The sequence below is a fragment of the Punica granatum genome, chromosome 7, assembly GCF_007655135.1.
Source record: "Punica granatum isolate Tunisia-2019 chromosome 7, ASM765513v2, whole genome shotgun sequence".
Taxonomy (NCBI): Eukaryota; Viridiplantae; Streptophyta; class Magnoliopsida; order Myrtales; family Lythraceae; genus Punica; species Punica granatum.
This window is the reverse complement of record NC_045133.1, coordinates 1-21367: the sequence shown is the minus strand read 5'-3', so window position 1 is coordinate 21367 and position 21367 is coordinate 1. Positions and strand designations below refer to the sequence as shown.

The 21367-nt window shown below is 38.8% G+C and overlaps 1 protein-coding gene, 1 long non-coding RNA gene and 1 pseudogene across 2 annotated transcripts; all 3 read left to right on the top strand.

Annotated features, from left to right (window-relative positions):
• Positions 1-1159: 1159 nt before the first annotated feature.
• Positions 1160-17980, top strand: LOC116215404 (transportin MOS14-like). The gene is given in 33 exon segments (XM_031551104.1): positions 1160-1579; positions 2461-2538; positions 2690-2752; positions 3388-3435; positions 3519-3665; positions 4879-5010; positions 5470-5510; positions 5963-6054; positions 6442-6569; positions 6962-7037; positions 7230-7350; positions 7455-7554; positions 8045-8126; positions 8768-8797; positions 8800-8849; positions 9068-9187; positions 9690-9741; positions 9872-10027; positions 10396-10519; positions 10604-10685; positions 10767-10855; positions 10998-11072; positions 11169-11223; positions 11629-11748; positions 11847-11939; positions 12026-12171; positions 12528-12667; positions 12670-12704; positions 13117-13225; positions 13228-13344; positions 13347-13444; positions 17340-17437; positions 17761-17980. Coding segments are annotated over 33 exon segments (3270 nt in total). The 5' UTR covers positions 1160-1426.
• On the top strand, positions 17872-20131 carry LOC116212944 (annotated as a pseudogene).
• A 305-nt stretch (positions 20132-20436) lies between these two features.
• LOC116212943 lies at positions 20437-20705 on the top strand. Its single transcript, XR_004157970.1, has 2 exons — positions 20437-20514; positions 20614-20705. It is a non-coding gene; the product is annotated as an uncharacterized LOC116212943 (long non-coding RNA).
• The last annotated feature ends 662 nt before the right edge of the window (positions 20706-21367 follow it).

Below are 21367 nucleotides of genomic sequence, written 5' to 3'. Positions count from 1 at the left end.
CCTAAAGTTTTACACTTGATCCACAATGCTCCCCACTTTGCACCAAATTCTAGGAAATGGGCAGAACAATGGGATGCCGCGGAATGAAGGAGCTTATGGTGCTGATACATATGAACCTTATGGATAGATTACACGAGTTTCGGACTTAGAAAGAGACTTGAAAATGTAGTCACTAGATGGTTAAAGGATTGAAAGGAAAATTTCATGACACAAATTGGATATTGCACAATTTGAGGATATATCCAATCTACCTATTTGATATATGCAAAGTTTTTAATTTTCAAAATGCTATCATATTGGATCTAACTCAAAAAAAAAATATTTTAACCTAATCTAAGCAGAAAAAAATGAGCATCACAATTCATGGATCTTGTGCAGGATGCATTTACTCTTTTGAAATACTATTGGTGCGTTTGGTTTTAGAGTTAAAGTAACTTTAATTTTGATTGTGGAAAAGGACAAATGATTGTGTAGTGTGTTGAGATAAAGTTAAAGTTAAAATTCTTGATTTTGGAAATGTGTATTTTTATTGTGTAGTGTGTTGAGTTAAAGTTAAAATTAAAATTTTTATGATTTTAATTGTGAAACCAAACGGAGCGTATGAAACTTGGGGTTAGAACTAGAGTTCACTATGTGAATCGGCGAATGCATCTTAACCGAGGATGCTGAGTGAATCGAATGTGAAATGTTTAGGGTGTGATGTATAGAGAGCTAATTCATCACTAGTGAAGACCTCAGGGAGTAGAAAGCAAAATTTCTCCGTGGTCTCTCGGTGTGCTTGGGTGGGTGGGCCCGGGATCTTATGATGGGCTCAGAAGATTTCGAGGTTCGGCCCATTTCCCATGGCTTGGGCCACCAAACAAAAGGGGAGGCCCAAAGGACCGTGGCCTGCCAACCAATCAAACAAAGCGAGTATGGAAGGGTCGGCTGCAGGTGATCACAGCCCCACCCCGGAACTTCAAAAAATGGAACGCTCGTAAAAAAAAGAAAAGGGAAAACAGATCAGACGTACGATGCGTTTGATTTTTGAGCCTAAAATAATTTTAATTTTGATTATGAAAAATAATAAATAATTATGTTTAAAATAAAGTTGTAATTGAAATTTTCGGCTTGAAAAATATATATTTTTATCATGGTGTGTGTTTGCGTTAAAGTTTGAGTTAATTCAGTGTAAACCCTCAGGTCACCATTTCGTCTTCATCACCACCATCAAACGATTTGAAGGAGAAAAAGCCCCCAAAAAGCCCCCTCCCTCTCTCTCTCTATCTGCTTTCTCTCTCTACGGGGGCGCCAAAAACCCTACAATCGAATTTTGGATTGGGGGAATCGGAGATTCAGATATTGAGATACAGGCCATACCGGCGACACACAGGTGTACTGTACTATCAATCAAAGCGAGGAGATACGTACACAGGTCGATTGTTTTATGTGCGAAATCGAGTTCGGTTTGATGTCCATGGAGCTCCAGAACACTGTGAAGGAGGCCCTCAACGCGCTCTACCATCATCCTGATGACGGCACCCGGGCGCAGGCCGATCGGTGGCTCCAGGAATTCCAGCGCACTATCGACGCTTGGCAGGTAATACTATCGATTCGTGAAGTGCCCTGGAGTTGCTCCAGATTCGATGCGCTCGCTATTTGAGTTGTTGGTGGAAGCTATTTGGTGAGCTGGCTTCGGTTGCTATGAGGTTGGTGCTCGGCATTAGGCGAAATTTGAATTTCAGGCACTCCTTTGATCGGTGCGTGGAGTGCTCCGGGGTATCTGGCATTGGATGTGCTGGTCTTTTCCTATCTCAGTGGAATCGAGCTAGTTGGATTGGCTTCAGTCGGTTAGAGTCTAGTTATCGACATTGATTGAGCTATGGATCGGGTTTGGATTTTCAGCTCATCTCAGTCTGATGATGGATAACTGTCATTCACTCTCAAGCAGGTGTGCTGAGTTGGGCTTCACATGGTAGAATTGATTTTAGATGCTGGACCGATCCCTTGATTAGTCGTATGAGCCAGTAAGTAGTTCAGGGGTTAATCTATTGGTAGCGAAAATGGTGCTTGATATTCATCAGGAGACACTTGAGTTATTGTAGGCTCCAGAATACGAGTGGCTTTGAATAGGACATGGGATGGAAAACTCTGGATCTTGCTCGTATTTACAACTTGCTGAGGTTCTACTGATTTGATGGCAATACTAGCTTCATTAAGACAGCTTAGTCTGTGATTTTCAACTGGGACTTATTAGTTATCTATGTCATTGTATGTGCAACATGCATCGTGCTTTGCTATATTCGGGGGAATTTCAGATTCCATTTCTTTGTTTATGTATGTGCTGATTAACGTAGATTGTGTTTAGTTTCTTTCATGTGCTAACTTATGTTCATGATTTTGTCTTTTGTTCCTCCAGTTGATTTTTAGTAGGTTCATGTTAATTTACCTTTGGAGGTTTGACTCTGATCTTCTGCCTAGGTTGCTGATAACTTGCTCCATGATGCAACTAGCAATTTGGAGACCTTAATATTCTGTTCACAGACCCTGAGAAGCAAGGTAATATTCTTCTCTTTAAATCGATTAGTGGAGCTTGGTTCTTCCAGTTTTAAGATGCCTCTAAAATACCACATCGGTGATGCTATCTGTTATACACTGGATCGTTTCCTATACTTTTGAATTATCAGTTCCTTTTTTTATGATTTGATAGGTACAGCGAGATTTTGAAGAACTTCCTTCTGAAGCTTTTCGCCCACTGAGAGATTCATTAAATGTAAGTGATATGTACTTCATTGTGTTCTTGCCACTGTATAAATCATTTTTTGGATTTATGCTGATATAGTTAATGCTGCTATAGCAAGGTTGATTTTAATGCTTTCGGGGTTAGTGCTTGGACTTATTCCTGATTCTGGTTGACAAGCTGGCAGTGAATAGATTTTCTCCACCTTTTTGTCATCCTATATGAAAGAAAATATGCCAATTGCCATGTAGCGGTGTATTATGTCTTTCTTGAAATAGTTGTGTAGATAACAATAGATCATCCCCAAACATTTGGGTGAGTCGCCTATATTGCGTTTGGTAACGAAATTAAGTTTGATTTAATTTGATTTGAGGAGATGAAGTCAAAAGTAGTTGGGAAAAGTATGTGAGAGGATTCGAAGAACAAGATAAAAAAGTAATGATTGTGTCGTTGAACTGAGGAAAAAGTGTTGAATAGTTAAGAGAATTTAGTATTGAAAAATTAATTGTAATAATAGATAAGAAAAGGTATGAGAGAGAATTTAAAGGAAAAGATAAAAAAATAATGATTGTGTTATTGAATTGAGGGAAAAGTAAATTAAAGTTTGATTTTATAAACAAACATATTGCTAATATCTGTGTTGGATTGTGCTTATGTTTTGGATGCAGACCTTATTGAAAAAGTTTCATAAAGGCCCTCCTAAAGTCAGAACTCAGGTACTTCATTTAATTATTTTCTTCTCATATAATTTCATGTCGTAAAGAAAATATTGAAGTCGAATATCTGGCTGGCCTTGTAGATTAGCATTGCGGTGGCTGCCTTGGCTGTACATGTTCCTGCAGATGATTGGGGAGATGGTGGTATTGTGAATTGGCTACGGGATGAAATGAATTCACATCCTGAATTCGTGCCGGGATTTTTGGAACTACTTACAGTATTGCCAGAGGTACAACTGTGCTTTCCTTGAGATATCTCAGTGATGCCCTCCATTTTTGGATAACATGGGGACGCTGTTCAATTATTTAGTTAGTGCATCTTAGTGATTCTCGAGTGGAGGCAATATGAACTTGTGCATACTCAAGAGAGATTGAGTGTGGTTGAGAATAGTAATCAATCTATTGCTGCTATACATTTCCAACAATTTTGTTCTCGGTTTATTAAAAACTAGGGAAAAATACAAAAACCCCCTTTGTGGTTTGGGGTCGGGACAAATCGCACAATGTTCTTTTGTTTGGGACAATTAGTCCCCTTCTGGTTTGCACCGTTAGACATAGGGGGTTACGGCATTAATTTTTTTTTCATTTTCAGTCCTCAATCTTTAGCCTTTTAATTATTTTGGTTCTAAATCTTTTTCTTTTATCATTCCTATTCTCAACTTTCCATTTTATTTTATTTAGTCCTATAAAGAAAATCGAAAGAGAAGGAGAGGTTGGGGCCGCCAATCGGTGATCCCGACCCCTCCACCGAGGTCGCCGGTGTCCTCCGTGGGTACCGGCGACCTCGGTGGAGGGGTCAGGGTAGCCGATTGGCGGCTCCAACCCCGAATCGACCGGGGACCTCCGAGTCGCGACTCCGACCCGACTCGGAGTCCCCGGTCAATTTGGGGTTGGGGCTGCCAATCGGCAACCACAACGCCTCCACTGAGGTCGCCGGCGTCCTCTGTGGGTAACCGGCGACCTCAGTGGAGGGGTCGAGGTCGCCGATTGGTTGCCCTGACCCCTCCTTCCCTTTCGATTTTCTTTATAGAAATAAAATGAAACAAAATGAAAAGTTGAGGATATGAATGATAAAAGAAAAAGATTTAGAACCAAAATGATAAAGACATTGAGAACCGAAAATGGAAAAAAAATTAACGTCGTAACCCGCTATGTCTAACGGAGCAAACCACAGAGGGGCTAATTGTCCCAAACAAAAGAACATAGTGAGATTCGTCCTGACCCCAAACCACAAGGGGGTTTTGTCTTTTTCCCTAAAAACTAATTGTGAACCATGTGGTTATCAATATTAAATCGCATGTCTTGGACGCTTTTTCTCCGTAAAGTTTATCTGCTCTTGCTTCTACGTCAAAGCTTTTGCTGGATTCTCATATCGGGGCAAGCAATTATCACCCATATGTACGTCGACATGGAAGATCTTAGTGGCTTATTTTACTGTTTTAGGAAGTTTTCAACTACAAAATATCTGCTCGTCCGGAAAGACGCAGGCAATTTGAAAAGGAGCTGACTTCTCAGATGGAAGTTGCATTGAGTATCTTAACAGCTTGTCTGAATATTGGTGAACTTAAAGAGCCGGTGAGATACTTTATTGTTTATTGTTCGATATCTGCTTCTGATTGACTAATGTCTAATACATCTGCTACGTCAATTTAACTTAAAGTCTGGTTTATTGGTTATCTTATATTTGTTTTGTATTCTAAAAAGAGGTTATATTTGGCATGATAGTTGATGATAATATTGAAGTCCTTTAGATGGAATTTAGCCTAAGAACAATATAGGGGCTTAAAATAAATTTGTCAGAACAATCTTTCTTTCTATGTGGAATGATCTTCGTGACGGCTGAAACCTGGATGCCTTAATCATTAGATGGATGAAAGCTTTTGTCTTTGGATTAAAAGAAAATGTGCACAAGCTTTAAGTGTTTTTTTACGAGAAACTTTTGTATGCTCCTCCCCCCGGTTATGAAGAAATTTTTGTTGTGCATTCTCGTGTCTTGATCATGCTCAATAAAAATCTACATCATTAATATTTCAGGTGCTTGAGGCTTTTGCATCTTGGCTTCGACTGAGGCATGGGTATGCATACCTGCTCTGTCTTTGACTTTCACACTCCCTTCCATCCTGACCACTGAACTGCGCCTAGAAAAACATTTGGTTCCTAGATCCACACACTTGCTGCACTACAAATCCAGTCCTTTTACAAGGAGCTAACTCCTAAACTTCGCTAGGCCCCATCCGTAGAATGGCTTGATAGATTAGTATTTTATTTTCCATCTCATTATGTCGGTAGTCTTTAGTATATTTTCTATGAATAAGCTGTTAAATTGATAATTTACAAGTGTGTTTGACCAGTATAGGTTTCTCTTCAGGTAGCGCAATCTTTCAATGAGCTGCTTGGCATGTTGACGAAATTATGACTCAAAACTCTTACACTTTCTCAGGATTTGTCAATAGTTCTTGTTTAATTCTCTTGCCAAAATCAGAAGATACATCAACTATGGAGTTAATATGAGCTGTCTCTCTTTCAGGCTCCCTGGATCGGTCCTTGCTTCTCACCCTTTGGTGCTTACAGCACTATCTAGCTTGAATTCTGAGCTTCTATCTGAGGCAGCTGTGAATGGTATTGTAAATAAGACAAGTTGCTATCTAAAAGTTCTTTTCTATTTATACAACTGTACTTCATTTTTTATTGGTTTTTTTGGTTTTAGATTAATCGTTGAATCATTTTATCTATTGATGATTTCTAGCATACCAGTGATCATATGTTCAATGTGATATTGTTGATATTTCCTTGGTAATATGTTACATGTGATCACTGTTAATATTTCCTTCTGGACTTGAATATAACTTTGTGAAATTGCTTAGGGCATATTCTTAATGCTCGCAAAATTAGGTGCAGATTCTGCTTGATCTTTCTTTTCTAAAAGTATTACTGTGATTATCTGAGCATTGTTAAATAATCTTTATAAATGTTTGTTTCTTAACTAATATTTTCTTGTGTATGCAGTTGTTTCGGAATTGATACACTACACCACAGCAGGAAGCTCTGGCGGTGTTCCGGTTCATATGCCTCTAATTCAAGTCATTGTGCCCCAAGTAATGAGTTTAAAAGCACAGCTGAGAGATCCTTCGAAGGTAATTGATTGTTAAAATTCCAACCTTTTCCTTCCAGATTTCAGTCTGGCAGCCTAAGGAACTAGTCGGAATTAGAATTGTTGGCTAGTCACATGATATATGCTGAATTTGTTGATGGATAGGTTAGCCTGTAGATTACAGCTGATACTAGTGAAGCAATCCCTGATGGTTTCTTATAATGATGTTCAATAATGTTCTCTGATGAATGTGCAGAGACTTCTCATAATATTTAAGAAATATTACACAATTTTTTGGATTGTTTAACGAACATTTTCTTTTTTGTCCCCTTAGCTCATACTGAAGTACCTGAAACAGTTGTAAAAGTAGATTTTGTACTATATTTGCAAAGAACATTGCTCTGAAGCTTTTGGTTTACTTCAATGTGCTTTCAGGATGAGGAAGATGTGAAAGCCATTGCTCGCTTATTTGCCGACATGGGAGATTCGTATGTCGAGTTGATTGCAACTGGTACGTATATATTCCCATTTAATCTATGCATTAAATTGTTGCATCTCTTCTGGCAGTATGTGGTACAGGTTCTCAAATTGTTAAGTCTTCCTGATGATCCATTTGAGTGGCCTTTATCTTCTTTTACTCTACGACTGGCTTCTGAATTGCTAATTTGTAGTTTTTGGTTTGGTTTTACTCTTCGAATTTCAGGCTCCGATGAATCAATGATTATAGTGCATGCTCTGTTGGAAGTTGCTTCACACCCTGAATATTATATAGCTTCAATGACATTCAATTTTTGGCACAATCTTCAGGTTAAGTTGACCAGAAGGTGAGCATTTTTTTTTTTTGTGGGTATATCTGTTCTTTTTATTTGATTATTAGTTCATGAGCTAGGTGAATTCTCATGGACAATCTTTTTTTATTTAAAATTAGGGATTCCTATGTTTCATTTGGGAGTGAAACATCAATTGAAGCTGAAAGGAACCGCAGGTTGCATATTTTTCGGCCAGCGTATGAGTCACTCGTTTCTTTGGTGAGCCTTCTTGATTGGAAGTATGATAAAGTGCGGCCTGAAATGTCAAATATCCTGCACATTGAGCATGCTTTCACTCTCAGAGATGTCTTAGTTCAAATGTATTTAGGCTGCATGATTTAATAGTGTCACATTATTACTTCTTACTGATGAAGTTACTGTGTATACTACTTCAGGTTGCCATGAAGTTCAGATTTTATATTAATTTTCAGTTGTTTGTCTAATGTTATCATGAGCCCTAGGATTTGTGGTGGGTTTGGTCATTTGCCTGAAGTAATTGTCTTTTCATAAGGGATGATTTTGCAGAAGAATATTGTAACAGATTTTATGTATGATTACTGTCTTAAGGGGAAAAAGTCAGCTTAGATTATAATGATTTAGGCATTATTCGTTGCTGCAGTAGCGCTGGTATATTATAATGATTTTTCAGAAAAACTCGGTATTGTGTTTGATATTAGCCAATTTCTTTAGAGAGTGCTCCTGTCTGCAGGTCAGTTTTCGTGTTCAATATCCCCAGGATTATCAAGACCTTTCCCATGAAGACCTCAAGGAATTTAAACAGACTAGATATGGTAATGATGTTTGGAGACTCGTGCTTATGTCATTATTAGTTACTACCATGACTATATTATCTTTGTTCTGTCCATTAGGGTATTTCTATAATCTTTCAATCATAATTGGAACACATATGATTTACGTTATTATGTGGATTGTCTTGCACTGAAGCCAAAAAGTGAGGCCTTGTTGCATGATTGTTTTATCTTTACTAATTGCAATATTATCTAACACGTCACATTATTGGTCTTTGCAAAATGTTCCCGATGGACTAGACTTGTGTTGTTTCTGAGGCATTGAATTGGTTTCGAATGAAAGAATGCTTCCCCAAATATACATGCTCAATTTAAAATTTCAAATAGTGTTAAAATTGGTTGACATTCTTAATTCTTAGCATTATCTATTCAATGCTAGAATAAATGCAGTTATATCAAAGCCATGAACCTTATAATTTTCTTGTTGGAACCTTTGGCATAATAAAATCTTTGTATGTATGTTGAAGTGGCCAGTGTGGTAGTTGATTTGATCTTTTCCATGTGGCCTCATAATTAACGAGCTATATATATCCAACTATATATATATATTTTTTCCCCCAATATAATATAACTTATGCTATTTGGTGTTGAGCTGTTTCTTATCCAATCTATATTGTTGGTAGCTGTTGCGGATGTTTTAATAGATGCTGCATCGGTTTGGGTGGTGACACTGCGCTTAAGATTCTTTACGTGAAGCTTATGGAGGTACTCAGTTGAAACATTTGCCTTGGTTTTTATTTTCTTTTCTGTTGATAAAAACCATAGATGCTCATGGTTTTTATTTTCTTTTCTATTGAGAATTTGTGGCAATGTAGGAATTTGATCCCTCTTTAAGAGTTTTCTTGAAATTTGTTGTTTTAAATACATTGTATGATAATCTTTAAAAAGAAAGTGAATAACCTTTTCTTCTTTCTAACTTGAAGGCTGTTGCAAGTTATGGAAATGGTGAACAAAGTGAGTGGCGTCCAGCTGAGGCAGCATTATTTTGCATCCGCGCAATATCGAATTATGTTTCCGTTGCTGAATCTGAAGTTATGCCTCAGGTATTAATGGCCTTTCAGAATTTTCTTATATGCACCGTGTTCACAACATTTTCCTTGGGTTGGATAGTTTTCTTTTCTTAAGGTATTAGGAGGCAAGGTTGTTGGCCCACTTTTTGTCAGTGTCTTCATTTACACACAATTTAGCATGCACATGATGTACTAATAAGGATATGATTCTTCCCACATGCTTGAACTTGCAAGGATGCACATGCACACAGCTTGTAATTCTTTTGCTGGGGAGAACGTATGCAATTTTATTTAGCTCTTGGCTTAAATATAGCATACTTTTGACATTACCTCTTCAAACAAAAGATGGGAAAGAGCCAACTTTAACGCTAACTATGCTGCCGGTGCTTTGAGCTCCTATATCATGATATGAGAAGATTTATCATTATAGCATTGTCTGTCAGATTATTTTTTTTTAATAAAAAAAAAGTGATCTTGGCCGGTGTTGTTTAATCGAGTGTATGATTTCTAACGTGATCCTGTTTGTCATGCTCAGATTATGGCAATGCTTCCAAAACTTCCTCAGCAACCTCAACTACTTCAAACAGGCTAGTGTTCTTTAGTATATACCCAGTTGTGGTTTCTCTTCTATCTGAGAAGCGGATAGGTGTCCCAGGATATTCTACAGCTGATTCCCTTTCCATTGGTTGCCTCTCTGTCCTTGCTATGACATTTCAGTGTGCTTAACAATTGGAGCATATTCAAAATGGCTGGATGCTGCATCAAGTGAACTCTCTATTTTGCCTTCACTTATAGACATTCTCATGAGTGGGATGGGAAAATGTGAAGATTCCGCAGCAGCTGCAGCTCTAGCATTCAGACATATCTGTGATGGTACCATATATTCTTTTTCTTGTCATCTGATTTTCATTTAGATTTATCCGTCATTAGGGGCTAAACAGTAGAATATAAGTGGCTCACTTCATACCATGTCTGCTCATTAATTAATGCATAGCCAGATACTGGATGTTATAGCAACTGTCATTAATATAGTCCCTTATTACATGGAGGGAGACGAATATTTCCTTTTCTCATGTTGAGGCTGCTTCCCTACCTCCCATAAACTTGAATCTAGCTCTTGAAATGTCCACCTCTTCTTTCTTGTCCTCCCTGTTTCTGCTGTGATGGTTTTCTTGTACTTTATAATTTATTTTTCACTATGTTTCAAGGAATTAGATTCTATATATTTATACTGGTTGCAGATTGTCGGAAGAAGCTCTGTGGATGTTTAGATGGTCTGTTTCATATATATCATAGAGCAGTGAGCGGGGAAGGGCTATTCAAGGTCTCCGCTGAGGATTCATTGCATCTAGTTGAGGCACTAAGGTATACTACCAGCTATTGCATTGATTTCTTTTCCTTTTAAATAATCTTGTCGTCTGTGATTTATTCATATGTTTACTCTTGCAGCATGGTCATAACAGAGCTTCCTCCTGATCATGCAAAGAAAGCCCTAGAGGCATTGTGCTTGCCTGTTGTGGCGCCTTTACAGGTTTGATTGTAATTCTGGTTTCCTCTCTGAGTTATCGCTCCTTTACTTCAGCTCTCCTTACTTCGTATGTTGAACAAACAGGAAGTTATAAATCAAGGTCCAGAAACTTTGGAGAAGAAACCTGCACGAGAGTTAACAGTTCATATCGACCGGATAGCCTATATATTTAGGTTAGCTCAAGATATTGTCTCTCCTTTCTCCCCACTTTCCTGCCCCACCTTATTATTATTACTATTATTAGTTTTTTGTCTTTATGGCTAGTGATACAGTAAAGTGCCCTACTCCTAACCTTGCTTTATTGACAATTCCTAGATACGTTAATCATCCTGAAGCCGTGGCCGACGCTATTCATAGACTGTGGCCCGTTTTCAAAGCCATTTTTGATCTGTGAGTATTCACAAATTTCTCACGTTTTGAACTATTTCTCTCTTTGAGCTTAATTTTTCCACCATCATCTTAAGTTTTCCAATAAATCTGATGTAGTCGTGCTTGGGACATGCGGACGATGGAGTCTCTTTGTCGAGCTTGCAAATATGCTGTGAGTTCACTGAGCCATGCTTGTCTACAATTTGCTTCCTAAGTGCCACTATAATAGACTTGTTTTGCCCTTGCCTTTTGTCCTGTTTGTATGCATGTGCCTATCTCTTTTTGCATTAAAGTCGGTTATCCCCATGGCCCAAGCTTGTACCACCTGTGATCTGCCAGTTATGTAGATTTCTTGAAAATATTTGACATCCCAACCCTCGAAACTGGAGGATTGAATTTTGTTTTGGCAGCATATACATTTTGATTTTGTGATACATAATGACTATGTGCATTGGCACCCAACTTGCTGTTTGATGGAAATCCATCTCTTCAATGAATCAAGAGCGGCCATTTAACTTGCAAACCGAAGCTTACATTTGCTACTGAATCTTTTAGCAAAATCATATTTTCTCTCTAGGTAAGAACTTCTAAGAGGTTTATGGGGATTACAATTGGAGCAATGCTGGAAGAAATCCAATGCCTATATCAGCAGCACCACCAACCTTGTTTTCTATATCTATCCAGTGAAGTAATTAAGGTAAATTGGCCCTTCTTCTGCACTTGAAACTTTTCTTGGTATTTACTTAAAATGTTTGTAGCTCATTGGAGGTGGAAAAATGCATATTTTGCTCGCAGATTTTTGGTTCCGACCCTTCTTGTTCAAGCTATTTGAAAAACTTGATTGAAGTGCTATTTAAGCAGACCACCTGCCTCCTTACGAATATTAAGGTATGAGCTTGAGCGCGGAATTTGTTCTCCTACTGATTCCATTTTTATTTTTACTGGCATGACTTTTTTCTGTTTCTCTTTTACAGGAATTTACTGCAAGACCAGATATAGCAGATGATTGTTTTTTGTTAGCTTCTCGGTGCATTAGATATTGTCCTCGACTGTTTATACCATCTGAAGTATTCCCATTTCTTGTTGATTGCTCTCTTATTGGGATCACCGTACAACACAGGTTTGTCTTCTCTTTCACCCTCTTGCACTCACACTTGACTTCTTAAAGGGATGAGTTGCACTTAGCTTTTACCGTAACAGTTAAACATAAAGGTAAATCTTGAAATCGTCATGACACCTCAAGGTCATTTATATTGTATTAGAAAGAAAAATTAAAATAATAAGACAAAAAAGTCCTGAACTATGCAAACTTTTCATGCCCAAAAGAGATGGATATAGCCTTTCACTTGGGATGGATCTATATAATCAAGTTTGTTCATCGAGACAATATAAATGCAGAAGCTATCCCTTATAGCTGATTTCTTTTATCTAATGATCAGTTCGCATCATGAACATACATCTACTTTCCGCTTGCAGAGAGGCCTCAAATTCCATATTGACCTTCCTATCAGACATATTTGATCTCGCAAAATCGGGTAAAGCAGAACATTATTTGTCCATCAGAGACAGTATTATTATTCCACGAGGAGCTTGCATCACCAGAATTTTGATCGCTTCATAGCTGGAGCACTCCCCAGCTCGAGATTAGAGACAGTAAGATCTAGTCCTCACATAAGATTACGACAAAGCTTTCCTTGCACATAAATAGTATTTGAAAAATAAATTTGTGATAACATTCAAGAGCTATAGTATGGCTTAGATTATTGTGAAAGTTCGATCGCCTTTGGGGCTGCTTAGGCTATGTTGCTCAGCCAGAACTATGCATTGTATTTTCACCTTCCTTTTTCCTTTTCTTGAAGAACAGGGAATGAGTTGGGAGTTGCACTCCGAAATGTATTTTCATTAGAAGCATGAAAAACTGGAAACAAGTTTCCAAAACTTGAACAGGTGGATGCAAGAAAATAGAAAACTGGAACTGTTTCTCAAAACTAAACAGAGGACTTGAAAAGGTTACGACAGTCGGGGTTCGATTTTGTGTTTTCACCCTGAGGCCTTCTTATTTCAGGTGACTTACGCTCTACTGGCATTGACTCGAGCATACGGGGCCCAAGCGCTGGAATGGGCCAAGGGTTGTGTCTCATTGATTCCGTTAACAGCGGTGACGGAGGTGGAGCGCTCAGATTCCTTCAGGCCTTGTCTGAAGCAGCCTCTGGGGCTGATGTTAACTCCCTGATGGTCCCTATAGAGGAGATGTCAGACGTGTGCAGGAGAAACCGGAACGTCCAAGAAATCGTCCAGGATGCCTGAGACCGCTCGAGTTGAACGTGGTCCTGGGATTTCCCAGTGAAAGAGGAAGAGCGATTGCCAATCACGGGATCGGCCATTTTGCTCAGGTCTCTTCCCGTTGTTTCTGAGTCTGTGGAATTCACTCGTCTACTTTTGTGTATAATCAATCCCTTTGTAATTCATTTGCCATGTGTTCTTCTATTGTTAGCACATTCTCCGATTTTTAGGAGAATCTTTCGAGCCCTTTCATTCATATCCGAGTCGGGAGAGGATGTGATGCTCGGCTCTTTACTTTTATCCCTGTATATTTAGGACGGAAGATGTGAGGTTTGATTCTACGCTTCCGATGGTGTGAGTTTTCTCGGTTTCTTTCGTTTTCTCACCCCAATTTTCTGGGGCCAAAAACTATGGGTATAGAGGTGTAACTACTTCCCTTTCCTTCCATATAATGGAAAAAGAAAATTCAAGCATTGGATCCGTGGTGGTGTTCTTCTCTATTCATATCGTTCGGTCACTGGTGTGAGTATGACTTAGTTGTTGATAACAGTAAAGCTGTTGATTGAAATGGGAAATTGAAGATCTTGGTGTACCGTTAGTCAATCCTATCGAATTAGCATCGTTGTGTTTCGACCCTAGAGGTAATCGGGGGAAGCGGTGCAGCACTCCTCTCACCCGCTGCTAGCCCTCCCCCTCCCATCTCCTGCTGCTGAAGCCTCGATATCCTGCTCCCGGTATGGCTGATGCCTCCATCTCCTACTTCTGTCTGTGGGTGCTCGCTTGCATTGCAGTTACTTCCCCCTCTCATAAACGGTTAATCCTTTGCATTCTCTTCAGATGAACTGCTTGCTATTAATTAGTTTTGTCTACGTGGTCTCTTTTACGAGTTGATTGGAGTTCCACGACTGAATTTCGAACTATAACCTATTATGGATTAGTGAATGGGGCTGCTCGGATGCGTAATTAAACATCACATCATTGGCAAACTTTTGAACCCTATATCTGAGTCTCAGTGCCTGAAGAATAACTAACGATTTACAGAGTGATTTGGCATTCCCGTTCTATTGCTAAAAGTCTTCATTGTTTTATTGTTATTGCACGTATTAACTTCACTATGTTGTACTTAATCTGTAATTTTTTTGTAATTTTTGCATTTTTAACATCTACTTTGAAACTGGTCAGTTCAAAGAAGAGAATGGAATGAATGCTATTAAACTGTGGAGAGGATAAAGGTATTTGGGGATTTTTTTTACTGTATTTTGCAAGGTAATTTGTCGATTTTTTTTTATGTGCTAAAGTTTAACATTTATTCGTTCCAGGTAGTAATTAGTGTCTAGAATTTTTGAGATCCCATCGCTCACAGCAGCCGCTGGCCTCCTCCGATAGGCGATAGTACAGAACTTCACATCTTTGGCCTCCTCCAGCAGCCTTCCACTGCCCATACAACACCACCTGCATCTTCAACACCAGCAAGACACCGTTGCTTCAGTACACTACCTTTCGGTAAATATTCTTCCATTTCTTTCTGAAGTTCTATGTGCTAAAAAACATTTTCACTCATATTGCATATGATCCCTTTTGCCTTTTTTCCTATCAAAGGCAAGTAGTCTTTTCTGCATAAGTTCAACTTTGATAGCCTTTAACAACGTTCTTATGCTTCATCAATCAGCAGATACATATTTTAGTCCATATTGTTTTGTCTTAGCATAACTCTGAACTTTCTTCATGGAATGAGAGCACAAAAAATAGTGGAAAGACCTGCACGCACTGCTTTTCTACTAATAAAGTTGCGCTCATCCAATGGGCTTATACGTATTTTTTTTTTCCTATTTCTGCACCTTACGTGTTAAAAGGTCTCTTACGCAGTACTACGAGAAATGAAGTGATGATGAGCTGTGTCACGAAGAACGCTGCGTGTCCAATGTCGATGATATGATGTGCCATCTCAAAGGATAGGAGCACTGCAAAAATATTCAGTTTCAATGATCACAGGTCATTTCGGGGGGAAAAGATCAATATTTTTTTTTTTTTTTTTTTTGCTGAATAAGATTAATATGATTTTGCATGTAGGTGATTATTACATTTAACCTTTGTTCCTGTAGAAGAAAACCGAGAAAAGAAAGCGGAAGAAAAAGATTTCAAAGGGGCATATACATGGGAAATGGGAAGATTTCCATGTATCCTTTTCATCTCGCCACTGATAGAACCTTGCTGGAATTATAACTGTATTTATATGGATGATGTTTCAAGTTGCTTCATTTTTTGTTGTTGTTGGGTTTGGATTTTATGTGTCTTAATGCCCTTAAAAAATGTTTCTCTTTTGTTTACAGTGGAATGGAAGTAGGATGAGTTTAGCTCATCCGAGATGATTTCTGCGCATAGACATGAATTTTGCTTATTTGAGATGATTCCGAAATCATGTATGGAAGTTCTTATCCATTCATGACTCAATAATCATCATGGGTGTATCTGATCAAGTACTCAAATACTACTAATATAGTTCATTATTCCGTTCAAAACGATAAAAGAGTTCACAGTGTGCTCAATTGAACTATTAAACTCATACTCTAAATTATGCCCTGCACGAAACATTTCTACAAAACAGTGAAAAAATCACATCAACGAGAGGCTTACAGTAATAGGTCCAAGCGTGGCTTTATGATTATTTCATACATGAATGTTAATATAGGTCAATACTTTAAAACATTATATCAACACTTGAGCTTTTTAATCTAATGCGTAAGTAATTGTGCACGAGCAAAGTGTCAATATTCCGCAGCGGATCAATTTCGCCCAAGCATATTTTATTATACAAATATAATATATATATATATATATCTCTTTCCCAGCTGATCAACTTCGGCAATGGGCACGAATGACAAAGAAAAAAACATGAGGAGGATGGGTTTATTTTATTGTCACTGGAGACTAATTCTTTTTTTTTCAATAATACTAGCCGTCACGCACGCGCTTCACACTGCGTGCGATTGCTTTTGGATGTTTGAGCAAACTCGGATATTGATTTAACAGTCCAAATCATTTCTATCAGGCCTACGAACAACTCGACCGTAAGATTAAAGGTCCAAATCATTGCATTATTGAATTCCACGTATTAATAACCAAACCATATGAATTGAACAAACTAAAGAAATTGCTAGACAACAATGTGGCCATCTTAATGGTAATGAATAACTCGTGATGGTCGCGTTGCTGTCTAGCAAGTTCTTAGTTTGTTCAATTCATATGAGTTTGGTATTACTATGTGGAATTCAATGATGCAATGATTTGAACTTTAATGTTATAATCAAGTTTGTTCCTAGGCTTGATAGAAAATGACTCGGACTGTTAAATCAATATTTGGCTCAAACACCTGAAAGTAATCGTGCACGTGCGAAGCACGTGCCTGAGGGCTAGTGTAATGTAGATGAAATTCTCAAGAGTCAAAAGGGGCAATCCTAGACAGAAAGAAAAGTTCATGGACCATCCAGACAAGTTCGAAAGTATAGGGGTGAAACCGCACAAAGAGGTTATGTTGTTTTTGATTTCAAGGTAAAATTTTAAAATCAGATTTTGATTTTGAAAAATAGTGGTATAAATGAAACTCACTCTTTAATTTTGTATGAATTATTTTGTTTTGTTATGAAAAAAAATATAAATGAGATCTATCATTTGACTTTGTATAAATTATTTTATTTTATCATAAATAAAATTAAATTAAAATAGAATTTTTAAAATTTTAATTTGAAATCGAGCTCTAAATGATTGAAGCGTAATGCCACCCGCCACATGAGCGCGTGAAAATCAGTCAACGATTCGTCCTCTTCTGAGCTCTAAGGCGTCGCTTTCCTCCTTCCACTGTCAGCCCTCTCGCACCGGCGATCGCCACGGGCGCCGTCTCTCTCTCTCTCTCTCTTCCGCTTCAAATCGAGGAAAGTTCATCCCCCCCTTCTCTCTTATCTTCAACCGCAACAAGTCAGGCAACTCTCCCCTCTCTCTTTTTTCCAGTTCCGGAAAGATGTGATCTTTTCATGGCAAAGCCCGCCGGCTCAGAGGCAAGGAGGCAGTGAACAGCTTCCCCGAGCTCAAAAATCGCAGCAACAATGGTGTCCTCCGCGTCCCAGAAGAAACCCCTTCTCTCCCTGCTGACCCACAACCTCACGAAGCTCACCATCCCCTCTACATCATCTTCTTCCCCTCCCACCCCCCCTACCCAAAGGACTTCGATTCTCCGACGTCTTTGGCCCCTTAACCCGCATAACCCACCTAACCCCTCTCCTCTTCTTCTTCGACTAGCTCCTTGCTCCCGAAGGACCCACAAGTAATCCAAACCGGTCCCACTCCTTCGTGGCCCCTCCCTCGGTACCCCCACTCGGCCTCCCTCCCTTCGCCAAGGTAGAAGCTTTGACAGAGTCTGATGCTGAGCCAGGAAGAAGAAGATAAAAAGAAGAGAGATCTTGAACCAAGCTGCTGACAATGGAGATTGTGAAGGGCGTCAAGAAGAAGCAGCTGCAGCAGTGGTGGTTATGGTTAATGGTGTTGGGGATTTTGAGATATTGATGGTCGTGGGGAAGGGAGCTTTCGGGAAGGTGTTCATGGTGAGGAAGAAGGAGTACAGTAATGGTGATGGGATCTATGCGATGAAATGAGATGAGGAAAGACACCATCATAAAGAAGAATCATGTGGACTACATGAGAGCTGAGCGGGATATTCTTGCCAAAGTTGTGCATCCCTTTATTGTCCCTCTCCGCTTCTCTTTTCAGGTGATGACCTCCATGCTTTAGTAAGGAGCTGTGTGGATGTGGAAAAATAAGTTCTTGATTTTGGTTGGGTTGATAGTCAAACTTCCGCATTCGCCGGTCTTCGATATTACTGCTCATCTGTAGGCCTTACTTGTAGAAGCTAAGGTCTATTGATACTCCGTATATTAGCCTTTTCAAATTTAGCTTTTGTGTGTGAATATATGAATTATGATGATGTTGGGCAAGTCAACTTCTGAATGTACTTGACCAGTCATCCGATGAATGAACTTGCCCTTATATGTACTGATAAATATACTTGCATGATAGCTTCTGCATAAGAACGAGTCTAAATGTTTGGGAGTTAATCTTATGAAATAAGATGTAAGATTTTTTCCTTCCTCACCCTGCTTCACTGGAATTTGGTGGTCCTGACATAGTTTGTCCTATCCATGGGAACCTTAAACTCTGACATCACCTGATCTAATGTTTTCGTCAGTTCAGTTCTGCTAAATGTGTGGAAATGGAAAGTAATGGAACTGAAAAGTTTTATGAACTGATGATTACTGCGAATAGCTTCTGTACTGATATGTTGGGTTTATTGTGATCTTTCCTGATTCTTCTTGCATATTTGGCAGACCAAGTCTAAGCTTTACTTGATTCTGGATTTCATAAATGGTGGGCACCTGTTTTTTCATCTGTACCGCCAAGGAATCTTTAGGTATCCATTTTCAAATCTTCAAGGTATTACTTATGATCATATTATCACCTTTTCTAATTAGAATCTTGTGACTCATGTCTTCCATATTCAGTGAGGATCAGGCAAGGTTTTATACTGCTGAGATAATATCTGTGTTTCTCATCTACACAAGTGTGGGATTGCGCACCGTGATCTTAAGCCCGAGAATATCCTAATGGACGCTGATGGCCATGTAAGGGTCAAAAGTCAATATATTTCCGCCATATTATGTTTTTGGGCAAGGATAATTCTTTAATAGGTATCTCATGCAGGTTATGCTTACTGACTTTGGATTGGCGAAGGAGATCGATGGATCAAGCAGATCGAATTCAATGTGTGGGACCACTGAGTACATGGCTCCAGAAATTTTACTATCCAAAGGCCATAACAAAGATGCTGATTGGTGGAGTGTGTGGGATACTTCTTTACGAAATGTTGAATGGGCAGGTAGTTTGTATGAGCATGAATCGCATTAAGTAGCAAATTTTTTCCTCATAGAATTTGGCAGGTGGTAATATCGCCAGTGTCAATGGCTGAGTTACCAGTTTTTCTAATTTATGCAATTTAATTATTTTTATTTTTTTTTGGGTGGAACAATTAAGATATTTTTTAATTTCTTGTGGTAGCCACCATTTACACATACAAACAGGCAAAAGCTTCAGCAGAGAATCATCAATGAGAAAGTCAAATTGCCCCCACGCCTTACGAGTGAAGCCCACTCGTTGCTCAAAGGAGTAAGTTCATACTCTGAAAACTACAATTCCACTCCTTTCTCAGATCAATAGCTAGTGATGATGGACATACTTCTCATTAATTTGGCAGCTACTGCAAAAGAGCCATCAAAAAGAATGGGTAGCGTAGGGACCTAGTGGAGGGGATGAGATCAAGGGCCATAAATGGTTCCGATCAATCAACTGGAAGAAGTTGGAGGCGAGAGAGATGCAGCCCAAGTTCAAGCCTGACGTTAGTGGAAGAGATTGTATAGCAAATTTCGATCGGTGCTGGACCACAATGCCTCCAGATGACTCTCCAGCTCCAACGCCGACTGCAGGTGAACATTTTCAAGGCTTCACGTATATAGCCCCAATCCCTGGCTTTCTTCTGGTTCAGTTGAAGAATAGTTCTCTCAAACAATAGTGAGAATTGTGAAAAATTACATTCTGTTCTGTAAGTGTGAATAGTTATTATGACTTCTGTCATATGTAACATACGAATAAGCACTCTGTCTATTTCTGAATTGCAATCTTATGGTTCATTGTTTGTACTATAGTACATTTGATTTGCCACCTGAAAATAAGATTTCGCTTTTCATTTATTGTCACCTTTTTGAAAGCCTACTGTGCAATTTCTGTTGTTTGTACTAATGAGAAAATTACTCTGCTGTTAGCATGGCACCATTGTTTTTTATTGGAACCTTGAGTAGCTGGTACTTTGACTATGAATGAAAATCTGTGTAGAAACTTCAATCCTCCATATGTCTGAGGGTGAAGCATATTAGAAGTCATTTGCAGGGGAGGAACTTTCCCCCTTGTGGAGGGTTTGGTATCTTATTCCCAACTTTTTTGTATAATCATATGTGTATATGAGAGGGAAGCGAGAGAGAAAGATGACTTTTGGTGAAGGAGGCAAAAAGCCAAAATAAATGGGTGCGGAGAAGCATTCAGAAGTATAATGATAAAGGAGATACTGAGGAATCTAGTTCCGGTAAGATTTACTCTATAAACAAGACATATTTAGCCTGATAATTCAAATGGATTAGATTGGATTAAGAATCTGATGACTTTCTTTTTCTTCTGTCGCAAGTTATTATCGAGAAAAAGAGCAAGAGGCAGGGAGTCATCTCATACTTCTTGATGAAGGCGACACAAAGCAAGTGGTGGAAGAAGCTTTCAGAAGAAAAGCAGGTATTTTGTCGAAGAATCCTTCCTTTTAATTTTTTTGTTGTGTAAATAATTGTCGCATTATGCTACTACCTATGAATAAGCAACCATGATATACGAAGTAGAAATAATATCGATACCCCCAGACCACGTGTTTCATGTTGGGGGATTACTGTATCAGCATTATTCTTATTTCGACATCTCCTTGACCAAAATCCATTACATTAAGTGATATGGATTCCTGATCATATTTTATTTGCTTTATTGCGACTTTGGAATGGCAGTAGTATTAGATTCAGTCGATATATAGTAACCCCTACATAGCATCTTGTTGCCATGCCACCTATATGAGCTTTCCGGAGGCATGCCTTGTGTTTCGCTTTAGATCATTAGGAGGGAACATTGTGCCATGAGTTAAAATATTACTGCAGAGCAAATGAATAAGGATACGTACGTGTAGAGAAATCCGTATCTTTATGCTGCTGTAGGTCTCCTTTACCATTATCCGAAACGACTGGCCCGCTAAGTATTATGCTTCTCTTACTAATGTGTGTGCGATGTGTATATATATGCCTAAATAACTCTTGTGCTGTGGTACTGTGATACAAGCAGTCAGCTAGCAATGAACAGCAATGATAGAAGCAGCGAGTCTCTGTGCGAGAGATCGATGAAGATGG